This window comes from Chamaea fasciata, unplaced genomic scaffold, assembly GCF_029207755.1.
Source record: "Chamaea fasciata isolate MVZ Bird 193981 ecotype frontalis unplaced genomic scaffold, bChaFas1.0.hap1 SCAF_685, whole genome shotgun sequence".
Classification (NCBI taxonomy): Eukaryota; Metazoa; Chordata; class Aves; order Passeriformes; family Sylviidae; genus Chamaea; species Chamaea fasciata.
This window is the reverse complement of record NW_027094770.1, coordinates 1-26,540: the sequence shown is the minus strand read 5'-3', so window position 1 is coordinate 26,540 and position 26,540 is coordinate 1. Positions and strand designations below refer to the sequence as shown.

The 26,540-nt window shown below is 51.3% G+C and overlaps 1 protein-coding gene across 3 annotated transcripts in view; it reads right to left on the bottom strand.

The window, feature by feature from the left end:
- LOC136305827 (bromodomain-containing protein 4-like) overlaps positions 1–26,481 on the bottom strand; it is a 31,566-nt gene extending 5,085 nt beyond the window's left edge. Inside the window, exons 1-16 of one of the 3 annotated variants that reach the window (XM_066209138.1) lie at positions 26,321–26,481; positions 25,389–25,707; positions 23,312–23,449; positions 22,331–22,466; positions 19,457–19,737; positions 17,366–17,740; positions 16,279–16,407; positions 14,068–14,277; positions 12,318–12,517; positions 10,474–10,772; positions 9,630–9,737; positions 6,283–6,335; positions 4,840–5,173; positions 3,447–4,094; positions 2,046–2,158; positions 165–330 (exon numbers count right to left, since the gene is read on the bottom strand). In XM_066209138.1, coding sequence (XP_066065235.1) covers positions 165–330; positions 2,046–2,158; positions 3,447–4,094; positions 4,840–5,173; positions 6,283–6,335; positions 9,630–9,737; positions 10,474–10,772; positions 12,318–12,517; positions 14,068–14,277; positions 16,279–16,407; positions 17,366–17,740; positions 19,457–19,737; positions 22,331–22,466; positions 23,312–23,449; positions 25,389–25,707; positions 26,321–26,340 — 3,529 coding nt within the window. In that variant the 5' untranslated portion in view covers positions 26,341–26,481. Of the gene's footprint in view, positions 1–164; positions 331–877; positions 965–2,045; positions 2,159–3,446; positions 4,095–4,839; positions 5,174–6,282; positions 6,336–9,629; positions 9,738–10,473; positions 10,773–12,317; positions 12,518–14,067; positions 14,278–16,278; positions 16,408–17,365; positions 17,741–19,456; positions 19,738–22,330; positions 22,467–23,311; positions 23,450–25,388; positions 25,708–26,320 lie in introns of those variants that run through there. The other 2 variants (XM_066209136.1, XM_066209137.1) reach the window with 2 other exon arrangements.
- Positions 26,482–26,540: the final 59 nt, after the last annotated feature.

Genomic DNA, 26,540 nt, shown 5'->3' with positions numbered 1-26,540 from the left:
TTGGGATTCTCCTCCTCCCCATGAAATTTTACGGGAATTTTTTTTTTTAGGATTTTTTTTTTTTTTCCCCCAAAAAAGCGAAATCCCACGGGATCTTTTTTTTTTTTTTTGGGATCTCCCCGGGGCCGGGGAAGGGGGGGAGGTTTTGGGGTGTCCCCACTCACGCTGGGGCAGGTGTGGGGCGGCTTTGATGCCCTCGGGGTGTCCCTTGGGGGGCTCCTGGCGCAGGGGGGGGCTGAAGGTCTCGTTCCTGATGACGGGCGAGTGCAGCTTCTCCTCCTTGCCCGGCCCCAGCGGCTGCGACTGCACCACCGAGGCCGCCCGCAGCTCCTGACGGGGAAATTCGGGATCAGACCTGCTCCAAATCCCAAATCCCAAACCCAAATCCTGAATTCCAACCCCAAATCCTGATCCCGAGGCCGCCTGCAGCTCCTGACGGGGAAATTCGGGATCAGACCTGCCCCAAATCCCAAATCCCAAACCCAAAACCCCAAATTCCAACCCCAAATCCCGACTTCCAACCCCAAATCCTGATCCCGAGGCCGCCTGCAGCTCCTGACGGGGAAATTCGGGATCAGACCTGCCCCAAATCCCAAATTCCAAACCCAAATCCTGAATCCCAAACCCAAAACCCCAAATCCCAAACCCAAATCCTGAATTCCAAACCCAAATCCTGAATCCCAAACCCAAATCCTGAATCCCAAACCCAAACCCTGAATTCCAAACCCAAAATCCTGAATTCCAAACCCAAAATCCCGAATTCCAAACCCAAAATCCCGAATCCCAAACCCAAATCCCGAATCCCAAACCCAAATCCCGAATCCCAAACCCAAAATCCCAAATCCCAAACCCAAATCCTGAATTCCAAACCCAAAACCCCAAATTCCAAACCCTAAATCCCGAATCCCAAACCCAAATCCTGAATTCCAACCCCAAATCCTGATCCCGAGGCCGCCCGCAGCTCCTGACGGGGAAATTCGGGATCAGACCTGCTCCAAATCCCAAATTCCAAACCCAAAATCCTGAATTCCAAACCCAAACCCTGAATTCCAAACCCAAAATCCTGAATTCCAAACCCAAACCCTGAATTCCAAACCCAAATCCTGAATCCCAAACCCAAAATTCCGAATCCCAAACCCAAATCCTGACCCAGCTCGCAGTTCCTGCAGAAATTCGGGATCAGGAGCTGCCCCAAACCCCAAACCCTCAGCCCGACCCCGATCCTGCCCCTGAATCCCGAATCCCAAACCAGCTCACAATTCCTGCCGTGGAAATCTGGGATCAGGATCTGCCCCAAAATCCCAAATCCTTTTCGAACGCCTTCACCCAGGTCCCCAAATCCCGTTTTTTCACCGGATCACAAAATCCCATTTTCTGCAGCCGACCCCAAAACCCCGGTGGTTTTTTTCTCTACCCGACTCCCCAAAATCCGGGTTTTCTCACCTCATCCTAAAACCCAAAAATCCCATTTTTTAACCGGATCCCATTTTTTTTCCACCTGCTCCCAAAATCCCATTTTTTTGGTTTCACCTTCCCCCATAATCCCATTTTTTTCCCCTTCTCCCAAAATCCCGTATTCTTTTCTTCACCTTCTCCCAAAATCCCATTTTTCGGTTTCACCTTTTCCCATAATCCCTTTTTTTTCTTCATCTTCTCCCAAAATCCCGAATTTTTTTCTTCACCTGCTCCCAAAATCCCATATTTTTTTTTCACCTTCTCCCAAAATCCCATTTTTTTGTTCCACCTGCTCCCATAATCCCATATTTTTTCTTCACCTTCTCCCAAAATCCCATTTTTTCTTCACCTTCTCCCAAAATCCCGAATTTTTTTCTTCACCTGCTCCCAAAATCCCGAATTTTTTCTTCACCTTCTCCCAAAATCCCGAATTTTTTTCTTCACCTTCTCCCAAAATCCCGAATTTTTTCTTCACCTTCTCCCAAAATCCCATTTTTTCTTCACCTTCTCCCAAAATCCCATTTTCTCTTCACCTTCTCCCAAAATCCCATTTTTTTGTTCCACCTGCGGCCAAACTCGTGTTTTTTCACCTGTTTTTTTGGCTGGATGTTTTGCTGAGGGGGCGACTGAGGCACGAGGCCCTGGAACGGCGGCATCTGTGGGGAAGGCATCATGAGAGGGGAGGGGGCTTCCCGCAGGTGACCTGGAACAGGGGGGACACGGTCAGTCAAGGTCATCGTCATCATCACCGCCGTCATCGTCATCATCGTCACCAGCATCGTCATTATCGCTATCGTCATCATCGTCATTACTGTGGTCGTTATCATCGTCATTATCATCACTGTCGCTATCGTCATCGTCACTGACGCGATCATTGTCGTTACCATCATCATCATCATCATTCACCATCATCACTGTCATCGTTACCATCGTCGTTATCGTCATCACCATCGTCCATCCATCGTCCACCATCCATCCATCCATCATCCATCATCCGTTGTCCATCCATCATCCATCCATCGTCCATCATCATCCATCTCTCCATCCACCATCATCCATCATCTGTCCATCATCATCCACCACCCATCATCATCCATCCATTGTCCATCATCCATCAGTCATCATTCATCCATCATCCATCGTCCATCCATCATCCATCCATCATCATCCATCATCATCCACCATCCATCATCATCCACCATCTATCATCATCCATCCATTGTCCATCATCATCCATCATCATCCACCATCCACCATCATCCATCGTCCACCATCCATCCATCCATCATCCATCATCCGTTGTCCATCCATCATCCATCCATCGTCCATCATCATCCATCTCTCCATCCACCATCATCCATCATCTGTCCTTCATCATCCACCATCCATCATCATCCATCCATTGTCCATCATCCATCAGTCATCATTCATCCATCATCCATCGTCCATCCATCATCCATCCATCATCATCCATCATCATCCACCATCCACCATCATCCACCATCTATCATCATCCATCCATCGTCCACCATCCATCCATCATTTATCCATCATCTATCCATCATCCATCCATCCATCATCCATCCATCATCATCCATCCACCACCCATCATCATCCATCGTCCATCATCCATCCTCCACCCATCCATCATCCACCATCCATCCATCATCATCCACCATCCATCCACCATCCATCCCTCCATCCATTCCTCCATCCATCATCCATCCACCATCCATCATCATCCATCCATCCATCATCCATCCATCATCATCCACCATCCATCCATCATCTATCCATCATCCATCCATCCACCATCCATTCCTCCATCCATTCCTCCATCCATCATCCATCCACCACCCATCATCATCCATCATCTATCCATCCACCATCCATCATCCACCCATCATCATCCATCCTCCACCCATCCATCATCCATCCATCCATCCATCCATCCATCCATCCACCCATCCGCCATCCCTCCGTCTCCTCACCGGTGCCGTAGGGGTCCGCTTTGTGGTGCCGCGGTGACGGGTGGTGTTGGATCACCTGCTGCGCTTTCGCCGCCGTCGGCTGCGGCTGCTGCGGCGGCGCCGGCGGCTGCGGCTGCTGCTGCTGCGGTTGCTGCGGCTGCTGCTGCTGCTGCGGCGGCGGCGCCGGCGGCTGCGCCAGGTGCGAGGGGAAGGGCAGGGGCTGCAGGTGCAGCGGGCGCTGCGGCGGCGGCGGCTGCAGCGGCTGCACCGCGGGGTGCGCCGGCGGCGGCGGCAGCGCCGGGGGGGGCGGCGGCGGCTGCGGCTGCGGCGCCGGCTGCGACTGGACCTTCACTGAAGGGAGAAGCGGCGTCTGCGGCTGCACTTTCTGCAGCTGCTGCAGGTACAGCTGCATCTGGCTGGTGCTCAGGGGGAGGTTGTGGTGCGGCGGCACCGGCGGCACCGGCGGCGGCGGCGGCACCGGCGGCTCCTCGTCCTCCAGCAGCACCTGCGGCGGCTGCGGCAGCGGCGGCTGCGGGAGCAGCGGCTGCGGCGGCGGCTGCGGCGGCTGCAGCGCCGGCGACACGGCCGGCGGCCGCGGCGGCTTCGGGGGCAGCGCCGCCGCCCGGTTGCTGGGCCTCGAGGGCTGCTGAGGCAGAGCGTTGTGCAAAGCTGGGGAGGAAGGACACGCGGCGGGGACGTCAGGAGAAGGTCCGTGGGATGGCTCATCGACCCCTCGGTCCCACCCGACACCGTCCTGGTCTCCTGGTGACACCAGGAGAACGTCCATGGGATGGTGCACCAGCCCCCAGTCCCACCCAGCACCGTCCTGGCCTCCTGGTGACACCAGGAGAACGTCCATGGGATGGTCCACCAGCCCCCAGTCCCACCCAGCACCGTCCTGATCTCCTGGTGACACCAGGAGAACGTCCATGGGATGGTCCACCAGCCCCCAGTCCCACCCAGCACCGTCCTGATCTCCTGGTGACACCAGGAGAACGTCCACGGGATGGTCCACCACCTCCCAACGTCACCCCGTCGTCCTCCAGAAGGAACCAACCCCACCCACCACCGTCCTCTTCCTCTGGGACGTTGCTCCACTCCACCAAGACCACAATGTCCACCAAACCCCAAGAACCTTCCTGACCCCCACCCACCATCCTCATCCTCCCCTTCCTCTTGGGCCACCCCAACAAGACCACGGTGGACATCAAGAAACCCCACCCACCACCATCCTCATCTTCCGGAACTTTGAGCCATCCCACCAAGACCGTGGTGGCCACAAAGACTCAAGAACCTTCCATCCCCACCCGCCACCATCCTCATCCTCTGGGACTTCAGGCCACCCCAACGAGCCCACCACGTCCGCCAAGCCGCCAACGCCCTGCGGCCCCTGGCAGGCCCCGCCCCGTCTCACCTGGAGGCGACACCACGTGCTGGTTGAGGTGGGGCGGGGTGCTGTGCTCGGGCGCCGGGGGCAGGTGGGGCGGGGGCAGCTCGGGCTGGGGCAGGTGCAGGATGGGTTGGCCGAAATGGGCCATGGTGTCGAACATGGTCCCCGGCAAAGGATGCTCCAGGACCGGCACCTGGGCGGGGACGAAGGGCGGCGGCGGCGGCGACGCCTTGAGGGGCGCGGCGGGCTGCGGGACGGGCGGCGGCTGCGGCGGCTGCAGCGCCGGAGGGACGGGCTGGGGCGGCGCCGGAGGGGGCTGCGGCGGTGCCGGCGCCGCTTGGTGGTGGTGGTGGTGGTGCTGTTGGGGAGGAGAAGGAGGAGGTGGAAAAGGGGTCGGAGATGTGGGGGAGGGGGGGGGTGTTAAAATGGGGGTTTGGGAAAGGAAATGAGGTGTTGGGTGGTGAGAATGTGGGTTTGGTCATCAAAAATGTGGGTTTGGTCATCAAAACGGGAGTTTGGTCACCAAAACCAACTCTTGGGTCTTCAAAACGGGGGTTTGATCATCAAAACGGGGGTTTGGTCATCAAAATGTGGGTTTGGTCATCAAAAATGTGGGTTTGGTCATCAAAAATCGGGGTTTGGTCATCAAAACCAACTCTTGGGTCTTCAAAATGGGGGTTTGGTCATCAAAAATGTGAGTTTGGTCATCAAAACGGGAGTTTGGTCACCAAAACCAACTCTTGGGTCTTCAGAACGGGGGTTTGGTCATCAAAACGGGGGTTTGGTCATCAAAATGGGAGTTTGGTCATCAAAACGGGGGTTTGGTCACCAAAACCAACTCTTGGGTCATCAAAATGGGAGTTTGGTCACCAAAAATGGGGGTTTGGTCATCAAAACGGGAGTTTGGTCATCAAAATGGGGGTTTGGTCACCAAAAATGGGGGTTTGGTCATCAAGACGGGGGTTTGGTCATCAAAACACTCTTCTGGGTCAACAAAACGGCTTCTGGTGATCAAAAGGACCGATCCCATCCCAATCCCAATCCCTGGATCCAAACCCAACCCAATTAACAAATCCAATCCCAATTAATGAATCCAATCCCACCTCAATTAATGGATCCAATCCCAATCCATGGATCCCATCCCAACTCAATTAACGAATCCAATCCCAATTAATGAATCCAATCCCACCTCAATTAATGGATCCAATCCCAATCCATGGATCCCATCCCAACTCAATTAACGAATCCAATCCCAATTAATGAATCCAATCCCACCTCAATTAATGGATCCAATCCCAATCCATGGATCCCATCCCAACTCAATTAATGAATCGAATCCCAATTAATGAATCGAATCCCAATTAACGGATCCAATCCCAATCCATGGATCCCATCCCAATTAACGAATCCAACCCCAATCCATGGATCCCATCCCAACCCCCACCCCGCCCCCAATCCCATTCCTACCTTTTTCTGCTCCCGCCCCGAGTGCCCTTTTTTCTTCAATTTTGGCGCCATTTCTGCCAAAAAATAAACAGGAAAGGGGAAAAAAAAATTAATTTGGGAACGGCTCCGGACAAACCCGACGGCACCGACTGGGAACGGGGCTGGAATTCCCCGGGGATTTCTGGGATTGGGAATTTTGCCGCCAAAAAAAAAAAAAAAAAGGAAAAAAAAGTTGGAAAAAGATCCAACGGGCAAGAAAACCCACGGATTGACCGGGATCAGGTATCCTGGGAATGTCGCTGCTCCAGAGGCAGAACCTCGGCAAAATTCATCGCCGGCCGTTGGATGCCGGCTGGAATCACGCTCCCAGAAGATCCCAAGGATTTCAACCCACAGATGATCCCAAATTCCATCGCCAGCCTTGGATCTCAGTCGGAATCACGTTCCCAGAAGATTCCAAGGATTTTAACCCGAAGACGATCCCAAATTCCATCACTGGTGTTGGATCCCAGCTGGAATCGCCTTCCCAGAAGATTCCAAGGATTTCATCCCAAGGACGATCCCAAATTCCATCACTGGTGTTGGATCCCAGCTGGAATCACGTTCCCAGAAGATTCCAAGGATTTCATCCCAAGGACGATCCCAAATTCCATCACCAGCCGTGGATCCCAGCTGGAATCGCCTTCCCAGAAGGACCAGCCCGGATTTTGGAGATCCCAAGGACGATTCCAACCTTCATTCCCAGCTGTTGGGTCCCAGTCGGAATTGCGAGGTCCAAAAGGAGATTCCCGGGATCCCAACTCAAGGATGATCCCAAACCTTCGTTGCCGATCGTTGGGTCTCAGTTGGAATTCCAAAATTCCACGGAGATCACGTGGAGATCCTGGAGATCCCAACTCAAGGATGATCCCAAACTCCATCACCGATCGTTGGCTCCCACTTGGAATTTTCAGTTCCAGGACATTCCAAGGATTTCAACCCAAGGACGATCCCAAACTTCCTTCTCCGGTCGTCGGATCGCGGTCGGAATCGAGTTCCCAGAAGGATCATCCCGGATTCTGGAGATCCCAACCCAACCCATGGACGAATCTTCAACCCCGAATCCACGGGGATAAAATCCGGGATCGACGGAAAAGTCACTTCCGGGTGATTTTGGGGCGAAAAAGTCAAATCTGGCTGTGGATTTACGGGATTTTTCCCAAATTTCCCCTGAAATCCGGAATTATTCCCACCCAATCAGCAAAATGCCGACGGACGGATCGGAATTTCCACATCCTGGGGGAAAATTCCATGAAAAAAATCGGGATTTTGGAGTAATTTCATCGCTTTTATTATTTCCAAACATCCGACAGATCCAAATTTCCGGGTTTTTCAGAAGAAAAGGAGTTGGCGCTTCCAAGGCTGAGAAATCTTGGAAAAAGGAGCACAAAAATCAACGGATTTCGGGAAAATATTTGGGGCAGATCGAGGTTTTCCGGGGAAAAAAAAATTTTGGATTTGGTGGTTTGGAGTGGAATTCATCCCCAAAAAAATCCTTTTCCAGGTTTCTCCGCTTCCAACTTCCACTTTTTTTTCGGGAAAAACGAAGGCTCTGGATTTGGGATGAGTCAAATCCCAATTATTCCGGTGAATTCGACGGAAAATCAGGACAAAAAAAATCATCAAGAAAAGCCCAGTAAAAACAAACTTTAAGGAATAAATCCAGGGAAGAACTCAGCACCAAATCCCTGGATTTTCCCCTTCTCACGGCAGGCCGAAAAATTCCAACAAAACCTTTCCGCCTCCTCCCAAAAAACCCCAAATTTACGGAAAACGCCGTAAAATTGTTCTAAAAGCTCCATTAAAACGTTCAGAGATTTCTAATTCCGGATTTCTCCTGGAAAAGTGCAGGAATTGCTGCCAGATCCGGCTCGATCCTGGAGGGTTTTTTGGGATGATTCCACTTTATTTGGCGTTTTCGCTCTTTTTGGGGGGACATTTTTGGGAATTTTCTTCCTATTTCCAGGGAATTTTGGGGGGATCTTGCTCCCTCTCCGCGCCCGAGGCGCTCTGGAATTAAATCCCGAATGTTTCCGTGGGATTTCCCAACGCCGGAGCCACCAAACCATTCCCATTTCCTGGAGTTAAGCCGGGCTCAACCTCACGCTTTGGGATGGAGACGAATCCTAATCCCACGGCGAGGGTGGCCGGAGGAAAAGGCGGGAATTAGGAAAATTTGGGATAAAGCCCAGGAAAAACCAGGATTTCATCCCGAGGGAGGCGCAGGGAGCGACGCCGGGGACTCGGAATTCCAAATTCTCTCAAAATCCGTTTTTTTCTCCCAGATCCCAAATCCGCCCAATACCGTAAAACAACAAGAGATTTATCCCTAAAATCCCATTTTTTAAAATCCCCCAAATCCCATTCCCTGCATTTTTTTAACCTCAAAATCCCATTTTCCCATTTTTTAAAATCCCCAAAATCCCATTCCCTGCATTTTCTAACCTCAAAATCCCATTTCCCCCATTTTTTAAAAAAATCCCCCAAATCCCATTCCCTGCGTTTTTTAAACCTCAAAATCCCATTTTCCCATTTTTTTAAATCCCCAAAATCCCATTCCCTGCGTTTTTTAAACCTCAAAATCCCATTTTCCCCATTTTTTACTCCATAAAATATCGTTCTCTCATCTTTGACTCCAGAAAATTCCATCTTCCCCCTGAAATCCGACTTCTTCCATTTTTTTCTCCACAAAACCCGTTTTTTTTCCCATGAAATCCCGTCTCCTCCATCTCTTCATCCATAAAATCCCACGTCTATCCATGAAATCCCTTTCCCTCCGTTTCTTCTCCATCAAATCCCGTCTGCTCCATCTTTCTCCGCCCCACAATCCCATTTCCTCCACGGAATCTCACTCTCTCCGCCTTTCCAGCCACAAAATCCCGGTTTTGTCTGTAAAATCCCGTCCCCTCCGTATTTTCATCCTTAAAATCCTTTTTTATATTTTCTCCCATAAAACCTCATTCCCTCCATCCTTATCAACACAATCCCATCCTCTCCACCTTCTTTTCCCCCATAAAATCCCATTTTCTGCCACTAATTCCCACTCCCTCCATCTCCAACGTTCCCGACGGCTCCGTCGAGACGCAAATCCCATTTCCCCTCTCCCAAAAAAAACCTCCAACTCCCACCTAAACTCCATCTCGACCAAAACCTTCCCAACTCCAGGATTAAAAAAAACCAAAAAAAAAACGGAACAGGGAAAAAATAAAAATCCAAACCCAAATCCCGGGCCGGGGCGAGGAAATCCCAAAGAAGAATGGACGGCGGAGGCAGGAATGAAATCGAGTTTATTTGTCCGGAGAAGGTCGGGAAAGGTGGGAAGGTCTAACCTGAGTCCGACTCGTCGCTGTCGGAGGAACTCGACTCGCTGCTGGATTCCGACTCCGACGAGGAGAAACCTTTGAGCTTGGAGGAGCCGGCCAGGACGTCCAGTTTCTCTGTGGGGACAAGGGCAGGGGTCACCACCCGGGGGGACTCAACGGGGCAGGAACGGCCTCAACTCAACTGGTTTGGCCTAAACGCAACTGGTCTGGCCTAAACTCAACTGGGATGTCCCAACTGGGTCATGCCGAACTCAACTGGTTTGGTCTAAACTCAACTGGTTTGGCCTAAACTCACCTGGGACGTCCCAACTGAGTCATGCCAAACTCAACTGGTTTGGTCTAAACTCAACTGGGACGTCCCAACTGGGTCATGCCGAACTCAACTAGTTTGGTCTAAACTCAACTGGGGCATCATAAACTCAACTGGTGTGGCCTAAACTCAACTGGTTTGGTCGAAAGTCAACTGGGATGTCCCAACTGGGTCATGACGAACTCAACTGGTTTGGTCTAAACTCAACTGGTTTGGCTTAAACTCAACTGGTTTAGTCTAAACTCTACTGGGGCGTCCTAAACTCCACTGGTTTGGCCTAAACTCAACCGGTTCATCCCAACCCCAACGGCTTCACCCCAACTGGTTCGTCACAACCATTTAAGAATTTAAAGTCGAAACTTTAAACGAAAACCTTTAATTGCTACAACCAAACCGGGAACGGCAGCGGCCGCCATTTCGAATCCCATCTTGGCGTAAACACCTCAAAAACACGTCCCCCCAAAAAACCGCGCCAACCCCGGGGAACGAACCCACCAACAAATCGCCCACAAACCCCCAAACTCGGGGGTTCGGAAGTACCTGGGGGTTTCCTCTTCTTGCGCAGGCAGGAGGTGACGTAACGCTCGAGCTCGCGCAGCGTCGACGGCTTCAGCGTCTCGAAGTCGATCTCGATCTCGTCGGGGTTGGAGTTCTTCAGCGAAGGCTCCCGGGATTGGATGATGTGCACGACCCTGCCCAGCTTCTCCCCGGGCAGTTTGTTGATGTCCAAGCTCAGCTGCCGTTTCTCCTCGTAGGACATGGGCTTGCACTTCTCCTCCTCCTCCGACTCGTAGGTGGGCGCGGCTTTGCTGGGCTTCACCGGCGCCGGCTCCTTCTTACTGCTCGCGTGACCAAGGAATTGTGGGTTAGGCCTAAAACCAACCGAGACCCGGCCTAAACCCAACCTAAACCAGCCCTAACCCACAGGATCTGGAGGACTTCACCACCAGCTCCTTCTTACTCTTCACGTGACCAAGGAACGGTGGGTTAGGCCTAAAACCAACCCAGACCTGGCCTAAACCCAACCTAAACCAGCCCTAACCCACAGGATCTGGAGGACTTCACCACCACCAGCTCCTTACTATTCACGTGACCAAAAAATGGTGGGTTAGGCCTAAAACCAACCCAGACCCGGCCTAAACCCAACCTAAACCAGCCCTAACCCACAGGATCTGGAGGACTTCACCACCACCGGCTCCTTACTGTTCACGTGACCAAAAAATGGTGGGTTAGGCCTAAAACCAACCCAGACCCGACCTAAACCCAACCTAAACCAGCCCTAACCCACAGGATCTGGAGGACTTCACCACCAGCTCCTTCTTACTCTTCACGCGACCAAGGAACGGTGGGTTAGGCCTAAAACCAACCCAGACCCGACCTAAACCAGCCCGAACCCACAGGATCTGGAGGACTTCACCACCAGCTCCTTCTCACTCTTCACGCGACCAAGGAACGGTGGGTTAGGCCTAAAACCAACCCAGACCCCGCCTAAACCCAACCTAACCCAACCCTAACCCACAGGGCCTGGAGGATTTTGCCGCCACTGGATCCTCGCTGCCCGCACAAGCGAAAAACGGGGTTTCCGACTCAAATCTGGCCTAAACGCAGCCCTAACCCCCAGCAGCTGCAGAGCTTCATCGCCGCTGGTTTCTTCTGGCCGCTCACAGCACCGACAAATGGCGTTTGAGATTTTAAAGGTGGCCTAAAACTGACCTAAACCTGCTCTAAACCTGCCCTGACCTACGGGAGCCGGAGGAGGTTTAGTTTTTATCCTAAAAATGAGAGGCTTTGGGCAGAAACCCAAAACTGGGCTCAAGCTGGTTAGGGACACCCAAAACCGAGCTCAGGTTATCCAGAAACCCAAAACTGAGTTTAATTTACTCCTGGACCCCCAAAACTGAGTTAAATTTACTCTTTGCCACCCAAAACTGAGCTCAAGATACTCAGAAACCCAAAACTGAGTTTAATTTACTCTTTGTCACCCAAAACTGAGCTCAAGGTATCCAGAAACCCAAAACTGAGTTTAATTTACTCCTGGACCCCCAAAACTGAGCTCAAGGTATCCAGAAACCCAAAACTGAGTTTAATTTACTCCTGGACCCCCAAAACTGAGTTTAATTTACTCTTTGCCACCCAAAACTGAGCTCAAATCATTCAGAATCCCAAAACTGAGTTTAATTTATCCTCTGCCACCCAAATCTGAGCTGAATTTGCTCCTGGCCACCCACAGCCGAGCTCCACCTGCCCAGCCAGGTGTTCCCACCAGCCCCAAACGCTGAGCTGACCTCACCGGGAGGTCCCTCGTTAACGACCCTGCGGTAATTACGGTGATTAGCGAAGGGGAAACGCCCCGACGCCCGCAGGGCATTGTGGGAAGGGCCCACCTGGAGGCGCTGCTGTTGCTGTTGCTCTTCTTGGCCTTCTTGGGCGGCGGCTCCTTGGCTTTGCTCTTCTTGGCGTCCTCCAGCTCCTCCTTCTTTTTGTGCTTCTCCTTCTTCTTCTCCTTCTTGTCCTTCTCCTTCTTCTTTGGTTTGTTCTGCTGGGGCTGGGACAGCGCCGCCAGCTGCTCGTGCACGGCCTTGAGCTGCGGGCAACGGAAGGGTGGGGCTGGGGACTGGAGGTGGTCTCCGGGGTGGGCGTGGTCACCTCCAAGGTCATCACACCTGACCTCTCACTGACCCCACCTGGTCAATGTCACCTCCAATGGTTCCATGGTCACCTCCAAGGTCATCACACCTGACCTCTCACTGACCCCACCTGGTCACTGTCACCTCCAACGGTTCCATGGACACCTCCAAGGTCATCACACCTGACCTCACACTGACCCCACCTGGTCACTGTCACCACCAATGGCTCCATGGTCACCTCCAAGGTCATCACACCTGACCTCACACTGACCCCACCTGGTCACTGTCACCACCAATGGTTCCATGGTCACCTCCAAGGTCATCAAACCTGACCTCTCACTGACCCCACCCGGTCACTGTCACCTCCAATGGCTCCATGGTCACCTCCAAGGTCATCACACCTGACCTCTCACTGACCCCACCTGGTCACTGTCACCACCAATGGCTCCATGGTCACCTCCAAGGTCATCACACCTGACCTCTCACTGACCCCACCTGGTCACTGTCACCTCTCCATGGACACCTCCAGGATCATCACACCCAACCCATGATTGACCCCACCTGGTCACTGTCACCTCCAATGGTTCCATGGTCACCTCCAAGGTCATCACACCTGACCTCCAAGGTCATCACACCTGACCTCTCACTGACCCCACCTGGTCACTGTCACCTCTCCATGGACACCTCCAGGATCTTTAAACCCAACCCATGGCTGATTCCACCTGGTCACCGAGTTTTGGGTCAACCCAACACTTCCAGGTCAACAAACTCCCTGATTTTAGGTCAACAAACCCGAGGACTTTGGGTCAAACCAATGATTTTAGGTCAACAAACCCAACAGTTGCGCAGCAACAAACCCAACGAGCCTCGGTCAACAATCCCAACAACTTCAGGTCAACCCAACAACTTTGGGTCGACAAACCCAACGATTTTGGGATGACAAACCCAACGATTTTGGGAAAACAAATCGAACGATTTTGGGTCGACAAACCCAACGATTTCGAGATGACAAACCCAACAATTTTGGGTCGACAAACCCAACAATTTTGGGTTGACAAACCCAACGATTTTGGGTCGACAAACCCAACGATTTTGGGCTGACAAACCCAACAACTGTACATCAACAACCCCAACAATTTTGGGATGACAAACCCAACGATTTCGGGTCGACAAACCCAACGATTTTGGGATGACAAACCCAACGATTTCGGGTCGACAACCCCAACGATTTTGGGAAGACAAACCCAACGATCTTGGGTTGACAAACCCAACGATTTTGGGTCGACAAACCCAACGATTTCGAGATGACAAACCCAACAATTTTGGGATGACAAACCCAACGATTTTGGGATGACAAACCCAACGATTTCAGTCAACAAACCCAACAACTCTAAGTCAATAACCCCAACGATTTCGGGTGGACAAACCCAACGATTTCGTCGCCTCGTGAGACAACCACGACTTCCGGCCGTGACCGGGTTGAAAGGACCCTTGGGCCACCCCGCACCTGCTCCTGGAGCTCGGCCAAGCGCTGCGCCCGCTCCTCCTCGGAGTCGTCGGAGGAGCTGTCGCTGTCGGAGGAGCTGTCGCTGCTGCTGTCGCTGGACGAGGGCGGGGCCACCTTGGTGGGAGGCGGGACCACCACGGGGGACGAAGCGGGAATCACCGGCTCCTCGGGCTCGTCCGGCATCTTGGCGAAGCGCATCTCGAACACGTCCTGGAACGACAACGGCACGGGCGGGGAGTGACGCCGGCGTCGGCGCCACGGCCTCGGGGGCGTCTCCAAAACCCCGCGGAGCTCTGGGGTCAACACGTGGACACACGCATGGATCGGGGGGGGGATCATGGAATTCTGGGAGTTTCCTGGAATTCTGACTCTCTCCAAGGTGGGTTCGGGGGGAAAATTTACGGGATTTCCTCAATTTGTCGTGGAAAAACTGCAACTTTGAGGTTCTGGAGATCTTCTGGATCTTCTTGGATCACCTTCAGTTGCTGTGATGATCTTTGAGGTTCCACCATGGACTCCCACTGGAGAACTCAACCCTCTCCAAGGTGGCTTTGAGGGAAGATTTATGAACTTTCCTCAATTCCATCATTTAAAACCTGAAATTTCCAAGTTCTTGAGACGTTCTTGGACCACCTTTGGTCGACTCCGCGATTGCCGAGACCTTCTCCGGCCTTAATTCCACCGTGGATTCCCCCCGGAGAACTCAACCATCTCCAAGGCGCTTTTTTGGGGAAAGAATTGAAGGATTTCATCAATTTCTCATCGAAAGCCCGAGTTCTCCAAGCTCTTGAGATGTTCTTGGATCACCCTCGGTTGACTCCGTGATTTTCGAGGTCTTTCCCAGCCTTAATTCCACCGTGGATTCACAGCCCACCCTCCTCTTCATCATTCTAGGAACGCTCACTCACTCCGAAGGATTTCCTGGGGTTAAAAATCGGAATATTGGAGGATTTGGAGCTCTGGGAGCGGAGGGATCTCAGGTGTCCCCAAATCTTTGGGGTTTTCCTTGCTTCAAAGAGGCGAATTCCAAAAAAAACAACCAAAAAAAGGCAAAATCCAGGTTTTTTTACAGAATTTTGGAGCTAAAATCTTCACTGGTGACGTCGGAGCTGGTGAAGGAATTCCAAAGTCTCGGGAATGAGGAAAAGCCGGAAAAAACTCCCTGAAAAAAACTGGAAAGCTTCCTTGGAAAAGCTGGAAAAACTCCCGGGGAAAAATTCGCTGGAAAAAATTCCCGGGAGAAGCAGCAGAGGAAGGAGCGGAAGCTCAGCGGGGCCTCCCGGGGATCCCCTCGAGGCTTTTTTGGGGACAAAAAAGGGAATTTTGGGGACAAGAAGGGGAATTTTGGAGCCAGCCTCGTCCTTCCTACTCCTGCCTCAAAAACTGGGAGAGACGGGGCGAAGGGAAATATTAAATGAAACCTGGAATGAAAGGGGAAATTGAGGGAAAAATGGAGAAGTAATTGAGGAAAATCGGGAGAAAATCGGGAGAAATCGAGGGAAAATTGAGCTGGGACAGGAGAAGAATGAAAAATGAAATAAAACTGAACCGAAAGGAGGAAACGGAGGGAAAACGGAGAGAAAATGGAGGGAAAACGGAGAGAAAACGGAGGGAAAACGGAGAGAAAACGGAGGGAAAGCGGAGGGAAAACGGAGGGAAAACGGAGGGAAAGCGGAGGGAAAACCAGAGAGGAAAGTGAGCTGCGAGAAGAAGAGAAATGTGAAATAACATCAAGGCTACAGGAGGAAACTCAGAAGAAACGGAGAGAGAATTGAGGGGAAACCAAGAAAAAACTGAGGGAGAACCCGAAAAGAAAACAGGAAACACAACCGGACCTCAAAGGGGAACCGGAGCTGGTTTCCTTCCCGTCCACAACGGAAACCCGGAATTTTTTCCCCCCCGCTTTTTTTTTTGCCAAATCAGCATTTTTGGGGGGTTATTCCAAGAGGTTTTCTTTTGGTTTTTTTTTTGGGGGGGAAAAATCCTGCTGGAAAAAGAAGAGGAGAATGTTCAAGAGGAGACTGAGCCGATTTCCTTCACTTCCCCGCCAAAAAACCCCCGATTTTTCCCACTTTTTCCGCCGAATCAGCATTTTTTGGGGGCCGTTATTCCCAAATTTTAAATTTTTTTTTTTTTCAATGGAGGAAGGAAATCCTGCTTGGGGAAAAAAAGAAAAGAAGGCAATTTTCCTGGAAAGTTGGGAATTCTCACCTGCAGTTTCCTGGCCATGGCCACCACCTCGTGGTCGGCGGGGTTGTACTTGTAGCAGTTGGAGAACATCAACCGAACGTCGGCGGCGAATTCCTGAGCGTCGCGGTATTCCCGACCCTCCAGCTTGGACTGAAACCAGGGGAGATAAAAAAAAAAAAAAACCAAACAAAACAAAAAAAAAAAACAACCCAAAAATCGGGAATTCCGCGGGAATTCCATGGGAAACGGTCGGGGTTTGGGGGAAAAAAAAAATTGGCTCGTTTGGGTCGGAAAGAAAACGTGGGTTTGGTCACTGCAGGTTCGGCCCCGCAAGTTTTCCTCCCAAAGCCCATTTCCCCTCAAACTCCGCCCAAAACCCCATTTCTTCTCCCAAATCCCCAAAAATCCCATTTTTCCCCAAAACCCCATTTCTTCTCCCAAAAGCCCCATTTTTTCCCCAAAAAACCCCATTTCACGCCCCCAAACCCCCATTTTTCTCCCCAAACTCCCATTTTTTTCCTCCCAAACCCCATTTTTTTCTCCCCAAACCCCCATTTTTTCCCCCAAATCCCCTTTTTTTCCTCCCCAAACCCCCATTTTTTTCTCACCAAACCCCATTTCTTCCCCAAAAACCCCATTTCATGCCCCCAAACCCCCGTTTATTTCCCCCAAACCCTCATTTTTTTCTCCCCAAACCTTTTTTTTCTCCCCAAACTCCCATTTTTTCCCCCCAAACCCCCATTTCTTCCCCAAAAATCCAATTTCATGCCCCCAAACCCCATTTTTCCCCCCAACTTCCCATTTTTTCCCCCAAAAAACCCCATTTCTCCCCCCAAATCCCCATTTCTTCCCCAAAAATCCCATTTCATGCCCCCAAACTCCCATTTTTTCCCCCCAAACTCCCATTTTTTCCCCCCAAACTCCCATTTTTTCCCCCCAAACTCCCATTTTTTCCCCCCAAACTCCCATTTTTTCCCCCCAAACTCCCATTTATTTCCCCCCAAATCCCATTTATTTCCCCCCAAACCCCGTTTTTCCCCCCCACAAACCCCATTTCTCCCCCCAGCCCCCGTTTTCTCCTCCCCCCAGCCCCCCCCGCAGGCCTCACCTTGATGGTGCTGAGGTCCATGGGGTGTTTGATGATGTCGCAGTAGTCGTGCAGCCCCAGCGCCTCGACGTCCACGGGTTTGTAGAAGGGCCAGGCGTAGGCGGCGTGTTTCTTGGCGAACATCTCCTTGATGATGCCCCCGCAGTACTTGAGCTGCTCCGAGGCCTTGGAGGCGCGGCCGTCGCCGGGGTGCTGCTGCGAGTCCGGGATCTCCTTCTTGGGCGCCTTGACGGGCCGGCCGCTCTCGCGCCGCGGGCCCAGCTTGGGCGCCTTGGGCTCGGCCGGGAGGGACGAGGAGGAGGAGGAGGAGTCGTGGATGGGGTCCATGGCGGTGGGCGTGGTGGTGTCCGCTTTCCTCTTCACGCCTTTCTTCGTCTGGGGAACGGGGGGGGAAATCGCGGCGTTAACGCGGCGATTTTGGGCGTTTCGGCCATCGGAGGTTTTACGGAACCCCGGATTAAGAGGCGAGCAGAGGAAGTTTGGGGTTTGTACGTTGGGGATGGGACGGGATTCTGAGGTTAACGCGGGAATTTTGGGAATTTTGGGGTCGGTCATCGGAGTTTTTACGTCAACCCGGATTCCGAGGCGAGCAGAGGAAATTTGGAGTTTCTACGTTGGGGATGGGACGGGATTTTGAGGTCAACGCGGGGATCTTGGGAATTTTGGGGTTGGTCATCGGAGTTTTTACGTCAACCCGGATTCCGAGGCGAGCAGAGGAAATTTGGAGTTTCTACGTTGGGGATGGGACGGGATTTTGAGGTCAACGCGGGGATCTTGGGAATTTTGGGGTTGGTCATCGGAGTTTTTACGTCAACCCGGATTCCGAGGCGAGCAGAGGAAATTTGGAGTTTCTACATTGGGGATGGGATGGAATTCTGGGCTTAACGTGAAAATTTTGGGTGTTTTGGGGTCGGTCATCGGAGTTTTTACGTCGCCCCGGATTCCGAGGCGAGCAGAGGAATTTTGGGGTTTGTACGTTGGGGATGGGATGGAATTCTGGGCTTAACGCGGGAATTTTGGGTGTTTTGGGGTCGGTCATCGGAGGTTTTACGTCGCCCCGGATTCCGAGGCGAGCAGAGGAATTTTGGGGTTTCTACTCCGGGGTCGCCCATCGGGGTTTCTGCACCACCCAGAGATCTGAGGTCACCTCAGGAATTTCGGGTTTTGGAGGTTCTACTTTATCCAAAATCCCAAGGTTTCCCGGGGAATGTTGGGGTTCCGGAGGTTCCGGTTTGGGATCGGTCGCTGGAATTTCTACTTCCGGAGGTTCTGCCTCGGGGTCGCTCGTTGGGGTTTCCGCATCACCCAGAATTCCAGGGGCGCCTTGGCAGTTCGGGGGTTTTGGGAGTTCGGTTTTAACTCGGGAATTTTGTGTTCGGGAATTTCTGCTTTGGGATCGCTCCACGAACGACGCTAAACGCGCTAACGAATCCCAACGCGGAATCAGACTAATCAATTAATTAGTGCAATTAACGGCGCTCAAAGCCGTAACGATAACCACAATAATAAAATCAAACAAAGCAACGACAGTAACGAGACGAACAAACAGCCTAATGAATTACAGACCCCGAGATCCAATCGCGCTAATTAAGACTAAGAAAGCAACGGCGATAACGACGACGGTAAGAATAAACGCTCAACGTAACGATGTTAATGCAAAGTTAAATTAATTAAAACTAACGGAGCAATAATCACAACGAGTCTTAATACCAAACAAAACTAATTGACGCTAATGAAACCATAATAATAGCACTACTTGTAATAAATACTAGTAATTAACCTAATTAGCCCTGGCTAACGACTGTGGCTCTCACCTTGACGGGCGGGTGCGGCGGGATCGCCCCCCACGATAACACCAATAATAATACCGGTAATAACACTAATAATAACAATAATAAACGCTACTAATAGCCATGAATTAAGCTAATTAACCCACCCTGATGGGCTGGGCGGGCGTGGGGATGACGGGCGGGTGCGGCGGGATCGCCCCCCACGATAACAACGATGATACCAATAATAATAACAATAATAACGCTAATAATAACACTAATAAGCACTAATAATAAGCATCAATTAAGCTAATTAACGCACCTTGACGGGCTGGGCGGGCGTGGGGATGACGGGCGGGTGCGGCGGGACGGCGGCGGGCGGGGCCGGGGCCGGCGGCGGGGCCGGGGCGGGCGGCGCGGGGGGCACGGGGGGCACCACGGTCATGGCGGGCGGCACCAGCAGCTCGGGGCCGGGGCCGGCGGCGCCGGGGAAGGCGTGAGGAGGGGCCAGGCCCGGCGGCGGCGGCGGCGGCGGCACCGCGGGGGCCGGGGACGAGCCTTGGGGCGTGCCGGGCAGCGCCGAGGAGCCGGGCTTGGAGGGAACTGCGCGGAGAACGGGCGGTTAGAGACGGGACGGGGGCAAAAATCCGGGAGAAATGGGGGAGAACGGCGGGAAAGGGGGGGGGGAAATGGGGGAAAATACGGGGAAATGAGGGGGGAAATAGGGGGGAAATAAAGGGAAAAATGGGGGGAAATACGGGGAAATGAGGGGGGAAATAGGGGGGAAAAATGGGGGGGAAATGGGGGAAAATACGGGGAAATGAGGGGGGAAATAGGGGGGAAAAATGGGGGAAAATGGGGGAAAATACGGGGAAATGAGGGGGGAAATAGGGGGGAAATAAAGGGAGAAATGGGGGGAAATACGGGGAAATGAGGGGGGAAATAGGGGGGAAAAATGGGGGGGAAATGGGGGAAAATACGGGGAAGTGAGGGGGGAAATAGGGGGGAAATAAAGGGAAAAATGGGGGAAATATGGGGAAATGAGGGGGGAAATAGGGGGGAAAAAAAGGGAAAATGGGGGAAAATACAGGGAAATGAGGGGGGAAATAGGGGGGAAATAAAGGGAAAAATGGGAAATACGGGGAAATGAGGGGGGAAATAGGGGGGAAATAAAGGGAAAAATGGGAAATACGGGGAAATGAGGGGGGAAATAGGGGGGAAATAAAGGGAAAAATGGGGGGAAATACGGGGAAATGAGGGGGGAAATAGGGGGGAAAAATGGGGGGGAAATGGGGGAAAATACGGGGAAGTGAGGGGGGAAATAGGGGGGAAAAATGGGGGGGAAATGGGGGAAAATACGGGGAAAAGAGGGGGGAAATAGGGGGGAAAAATGGGGGGGAGATGGGGGAAAACACGGGGAAATGAGGGGGGAAATAGGGGGGAAATAAAGGGAAAAATGGGGGAAATACGGGGAAATGAGGGGGGAAATGGGGGGAAAAATGGGGGAAAATGGGGGAAAATACAGGGAAATGAGGGGGGAAATAAAGGGAAAAATGGGGGAAAATACGGGGAAATGAGGGGGGAAATAGGGGGGAAAAATGGGGGGGAAATGGGGGAAAATACAGGGAAATGAGGGGGGAAATAGAGGGGAAATAAAGGGAAAATGGGGGGAAATACGGGGAAATGAGGGGGGAAATAGGGGGAAAAATAAGGGAAAAATGGGGGGAAAATACGGGGAAATGAGGGGGGAAATAGGGGGGAAATAAAGGGAAAAATGGGGGGAAATACGGGGAAATGAGGGGGGAAATAGGGGGGAAATAAAGGGAAAAATGGGGGGAAATACGGGGAAATGAGGGGGGAAATAGGGGGGAAATAAAGGGAAAAATGGGGGAAAATACAGGGGAACAAATGGGGAAATGAGGGGGGAAATAAAGGGAAAAATGCGGGAAAATACGGGGAAATGAGGGGGGATATAAAGGGAAAAATGGGGGGGAAAATGGGGAAATGAGGGGGAAAATAGGGGGGAAAAATAAGGGAAAAATGGGGGGGAAATAGAGGGAAAAATGGGGGGGAAATGGGGAAATGAGGGGAGAAATAGGAGGGAAAATACGGGGAAATGGGGGAAAATACGGGGGAACAAATGGGGAAATGAGGGGGGAAATAAAGGGAAAAACGGGGGAAAGTGGGGAAATGAGGGGGGAAATAGGGGGAAATAAAGGGAAAAATGGGGAAAATGGGGGGAAATACAGGGGAACAAACGGGGAAATGAGGGGGGAAATAATGGGGGAAACACAGGGAAATGAGGGGGGAAATGGGGGGAAAAATGGGGGAAAAATGGGGGAACAAATGGGGGAATAAATGAGGAAATGAGAGGGAAAATCAGGGGAAAAATGGGGGGAAATGGGGAAAAAGGGAAAAAAGGGGGAAAACACAGGGGAGAAATGGGGGGAAATTGGGGAAAATTGGGGAGAAATGGGGGGAAAATGGGGATAAAAAGGGAGGAAATAAGGGAAAAAAGAGGGGAAAATAGGGGGGAAGGAGGGAAAAAAGGGGGGAAAAGGGGGAGGGGGAGGGGAAACTGGGGGAAAAGCAGGGAAAAAACGGGGAAGGGAAGTCGGGGAAAAAAAAGGGAAAAAGGGAAATAGGGCGGAAATTAGAGAAAAAACAAGGAAAATCCCGTAAAATAGTTTTTGGATTTTTTTTTCTTCAGGATTTTTTTTTTCCCCAATACGTTTTTCGGGAATTTTGGAATTTTTTTTCCCCCCCGTTGAGGTTTGTTTGTTTGTTTGTTTTCTTGGGGATTCTTTTTGAGGGGGAGGAATTTTTTAAGAATTTCAGGAATTTTTTTGGAGAATTTTGGGCATTTTTTCTTTTCAGGATTTTTTGTTTTGGAGAATATTTTTGAACTTTTTCAGGAATTTCGGGGGGAGGGGTGGGTGGGATTTTTCAGGAATTTTTTTGGGGGGAGAATATTTTCGGGGATTTTTTCCGGAATTATGGGGGGATATTTTCGGTGGGGATTTTTTTTTTGGTGGCTTTTTTTTTTAGGAATTTCAAGAATTTTCAGCATTTTTTCAGGAACTTTTTTCGGGATTTTTTTTTTCCCGGATTCTTTCAGGAGAATTCCACGGATTTCCGATGACTCTGGGGGGGGGAAAGTTGGGAATTTTTTTCTTTGGGGACTGGGGCTCCCCACCTGCTTCCTTGCGGGCGCGGCCCCGTCCCTTGGTCTGGGCGATGACGATTTCCGTCTCCTCCTGCGTCATCTCCGAGATCTTCTGCAGGAAAAGCTTCTCCAGAGCCTCCGCCATCAGCACGATGTCATCCCCTGGCTGCAAAAACGGGGGGAAAAACCGGGAATTTGGGATTTTCCGAAGAGATTCGGGAGGGAAAGGTTTTTTGGGGGGGATTGGGGGGGTTTTTAAAGGGGGGGGGAAATGGAGGATGGGGAAAAGTAGGGAAGTAGAAAGAATATTGAAAGTAGAGGGAAAAAGGAAGAAAAAGGGGGAAAAAGAGGGGAAAAAGAGGTGGGAAAAAAGGAGGGGAAAGGGGAGGGGAAAAGGGAAAAAACAGGGAAAAAGAGGTGAAAAAAGGGAAGGAAAGAACAGGGAAAAGGGGGAAAATAAAGGGAAAATAATGGAAAATGGGGGAAGAGGAAAAAGAGAGGGAAAATAGGGAAAAAACAGGGAAAAAGGAGGAAAAAAAGTCGGGGAAATAGGGAAAAAAAATTTTTTGGGGAGGGGGAAGGGGGGGAAAAAATCCAGGAAAAATCCCTTCAAACATTCCTTGAAAAACCAAAGAGAAAAAAAAAAACCAAAAAAAACCGGAGAAATCCACGTGCAGACTCCCAGCTTTCACCGTTCCGGGAAAAGAGGAAAGCCAGCTCCCAAATCCCCCAAAAAAATCCCTTAAAACCAAAACAAAATCCCTTAAAACCAAAACAAAATCCCTGAAAACCAAACCAAAAAAAATCTGTTAAAACAAACAAAAAAAATCCCTTAAAAAAAATAAAAAACTGTTAAAACAAACAAAAAAAATTCCTTAAAACCAAAAAAAAAAAACCGGGAAAAATCCAAGTGTCAACTGCAGCAATCCCAAAGGGAACCGAGGCTGCTCCCATCGACTAAACTCACGGTTTTTCCCCCCTTCCCCAGAATCCCTGGAATTTTTCCCGTACCTTGTTGTAGATGTAGCAGTTTGTAAACATGGTGTTGAAATCCTGGATACATTCTTGAGCGTTCCAGTAATAATTGTTTTCCAAGCGTTTCTTTATTGTTCCCATATCCATCGGAGTTTTAATTATTTTATAATAATCCTGAGAGGAGGAGAAAAAAAAACCAAACAATTGGGGGATTTTCTGGTTTGCTCCTGGATTTCTTCCCAAGCTGGGGATTTTTAATGGAAAAAGGAGGAAGTTTGGGGACATTTCATCCCGAAGGCACCAAAATTCCCCAGTTCTGGGTTTTTGGGAAAGGAAAAATTAAATTCCGGAGGCACCAAAATGTCCTGACGCCAGGTTTTTGGGAAAGGAGGAATTTATCCGCCCCAAAGACACCAAAATTTCCTGATTTGGGGTTTTTGGGGATAATTGAATCCCAAAGGCCCCAAGACCTCCCGGTTTTGGGTGAGTAATTCCCAAAAAATTCCAGCCCAACGGCAGGATCCTCACGTTCCATCACCGGACCGAGTCCAGCTTCGGATCGTCAGATCCAACCGTGGGATCCAATCCAACCATTGGATCGTCAGATCCAACCGTGGGATCCAATCCAACCATTGGATCGTCAGATCCAACCGTGGGATCCAATCCAACCATTGGATCATCAAATCCATCCATTGATCATCAAATCCAACCACGGGATCATCAAATCCAACCATTGGATCATCAAATCCAACCACGGGATCAAATCCATCCATTGGATCATCAAACCCAACCACTGGATCATCAGCTCATCCACTGATCATCACATCCATCCACTGGACCATCAAATCCATCCATTGATCATCAAATCCATCCATTGGATCATTAAACCCAACCACTGATCATCAAATCCAACCATGGGATCATCAAATCCAACCATTGATCATCAAATCCATCCCCTGATCACCACATCCATCCACGGGATCATCAAATCCAACCATGGGATCATCAAATCCATCCATTGGATCATCAAATCCAACCATGGGATCCAATCCATCCACTGATCATCAAATCCATCCATTGGATCATCACATCCATCCACGGGATCATCAAATCCATCCACTGATCATCAAATCCATCCACTGATCATCAAATCCATCCACTGATCATCAAATCCATCCACTGGATCATCAAATCCATCCATTGGATCATTAAATCCATCCACTGGATCACTAAATCCATCCATTGGATCATCAAATCCAACCACTGATCATCAAATCCATCCACTGGATCATCAAACCCATCCATTGGATCATCAAATCCATCCATTGGATCATCAAACCCATCCATTGGATCATCAAACCCATCCATTGGATCATCACATCCATCCATTGGATCATCACATCCATCCATTGGATCATCACATCCATCCACGGGATCATCAAACCCATCCATTGGATCATCAAACCCATCCATTGGATCATCACATCCATCCATTGGATCATCACATCCATCCACGGGATCATCAAATCCATCCATTGGATCATCAAACCCATCCATTGGATCATCACATCCATCCATTGGATCATCACATCCATCCACGGGATCATCAAACCCATCCATTGGATCATCAAACCCATCCATTGGATCATCACATCCATCCATTGGATCATCACATCCATCCACGGGATCATCAAATCCATCCATTGGATCATCAAACCCATCCATTGGATCATCACATCCATCCATTGGATCATCAAATCCATCCACGGGATCATCAAATCCATCCATTGGATCATCAAACCCATCCATTGGATCATCACATCCATCCACGGGATCATCAAACCCATCCATTGGATCATCAAACCCATCCATTGATCATCAAACCCATCCATTGGATCATCAAATCCAACCACGGGATCATCACATCCATCCACCGATCATCAAATCCAACCATCGGATCAAATCCATCCACCGCATCATCAACTCATCCACTGGCTCGTCCAATCCACCAACGGATCATCCAACCCCCCAGTTCCCACCGTTCCCAACTCCCAGAGAGGCGCCCCCCTCCCCAGTCCCCGGCGAGCTCCGCGGCGCCCCCGGCGGCGCTCACCGGGAGGTTGAGCTTGACGGCGTCCACGGGCTGCTGGAAGGGCCAGGCGAACTGGTGCTTCCACAGGGTCTTGAGGACCACCTTGAGCAGGTACTGCAGCTGGTTGGTTTGGCGCTTGGGCTTGTTGGGGTTGGACGTCTCGGGCGGCGGAGGGTTGACCCCGACGCCGACGCCGGGCTGCGCCTGGCCCGGCGCCGGCGCCGCCGAGGGCTGGGTGGAGTCCAGGGCGTCGGGCAGCACGGGCAGGTTCCGCAGGCGCGTGCCGGGGCCGCTCTCGGCCGCCATGGCGTTGATGCCGTTGCATTCCTCGCCCGAGACCCTGCGGGGACGGGGGGAGACACGAGTCACGGCCGGACGCCGGAGTCTGGGAAGGGCTGGGATGGATCCCGGAGCTGGGATGGATCCCGGAGTTTGGGATGGATCCCGGAGTTGGGGATGGATCCCGGAGTTTGGGAAGGGTTGGGATGGATCCCGGAGTTTGGGATGGATCCAAGAGTTTGGGATGGATCCCAGAGTTTGGGAAGGGCTGGGATGGATCCAAGAGTTTGGGATGGATCCCGGAGTCTGGGAAGGGTTGGGATGGATCCTGGAGTCTGGGAAGGGCTGGGATGGATCCCGGAGTTTGGGATGGATCCCGGAGTTTGGGAAGGGTTGGGATGGATCCCGGAGTCTGGGATGGATCCCGAAGTCTGGGAAGGGCTGGGATGGATCCCAGAGTTTGGGATGGATCCCGGAGTTTGGGATGGATCCCGGAGTTTGGGATGGATCCCGGAGCTTGGGAAGGGTTGGGATGGATCCCAGAAAAGGGGCAGGAATTTGGGGAAAGGGGCAGGAATTTGGGGAAAGGGGCAGGAATTTGGGGAAAGGGGCAGGAATTTGGGGAAAGACGGCGGGAATTTGGGGAAAGGGATTCCTTTCCTGGCCGCAGGTACCTGGTAGGATACATTGCCATGGAATTTGATCCCAGAAAACGCGGCGGAGTCAGAAGTCACTTGGCTTGTCCATCGATGCTCCCCCGGCTCCGGGCACGGCGCCTCCACACCCTCGCTCTGAGGGGAAAAACAAAAACCCGGTGGGAATATCGGGAATTCACCCGGAAATCCCGGAGAAACGCCCTGGGTTTGTCCACATCCCCAAAAATCGGGAGATTCC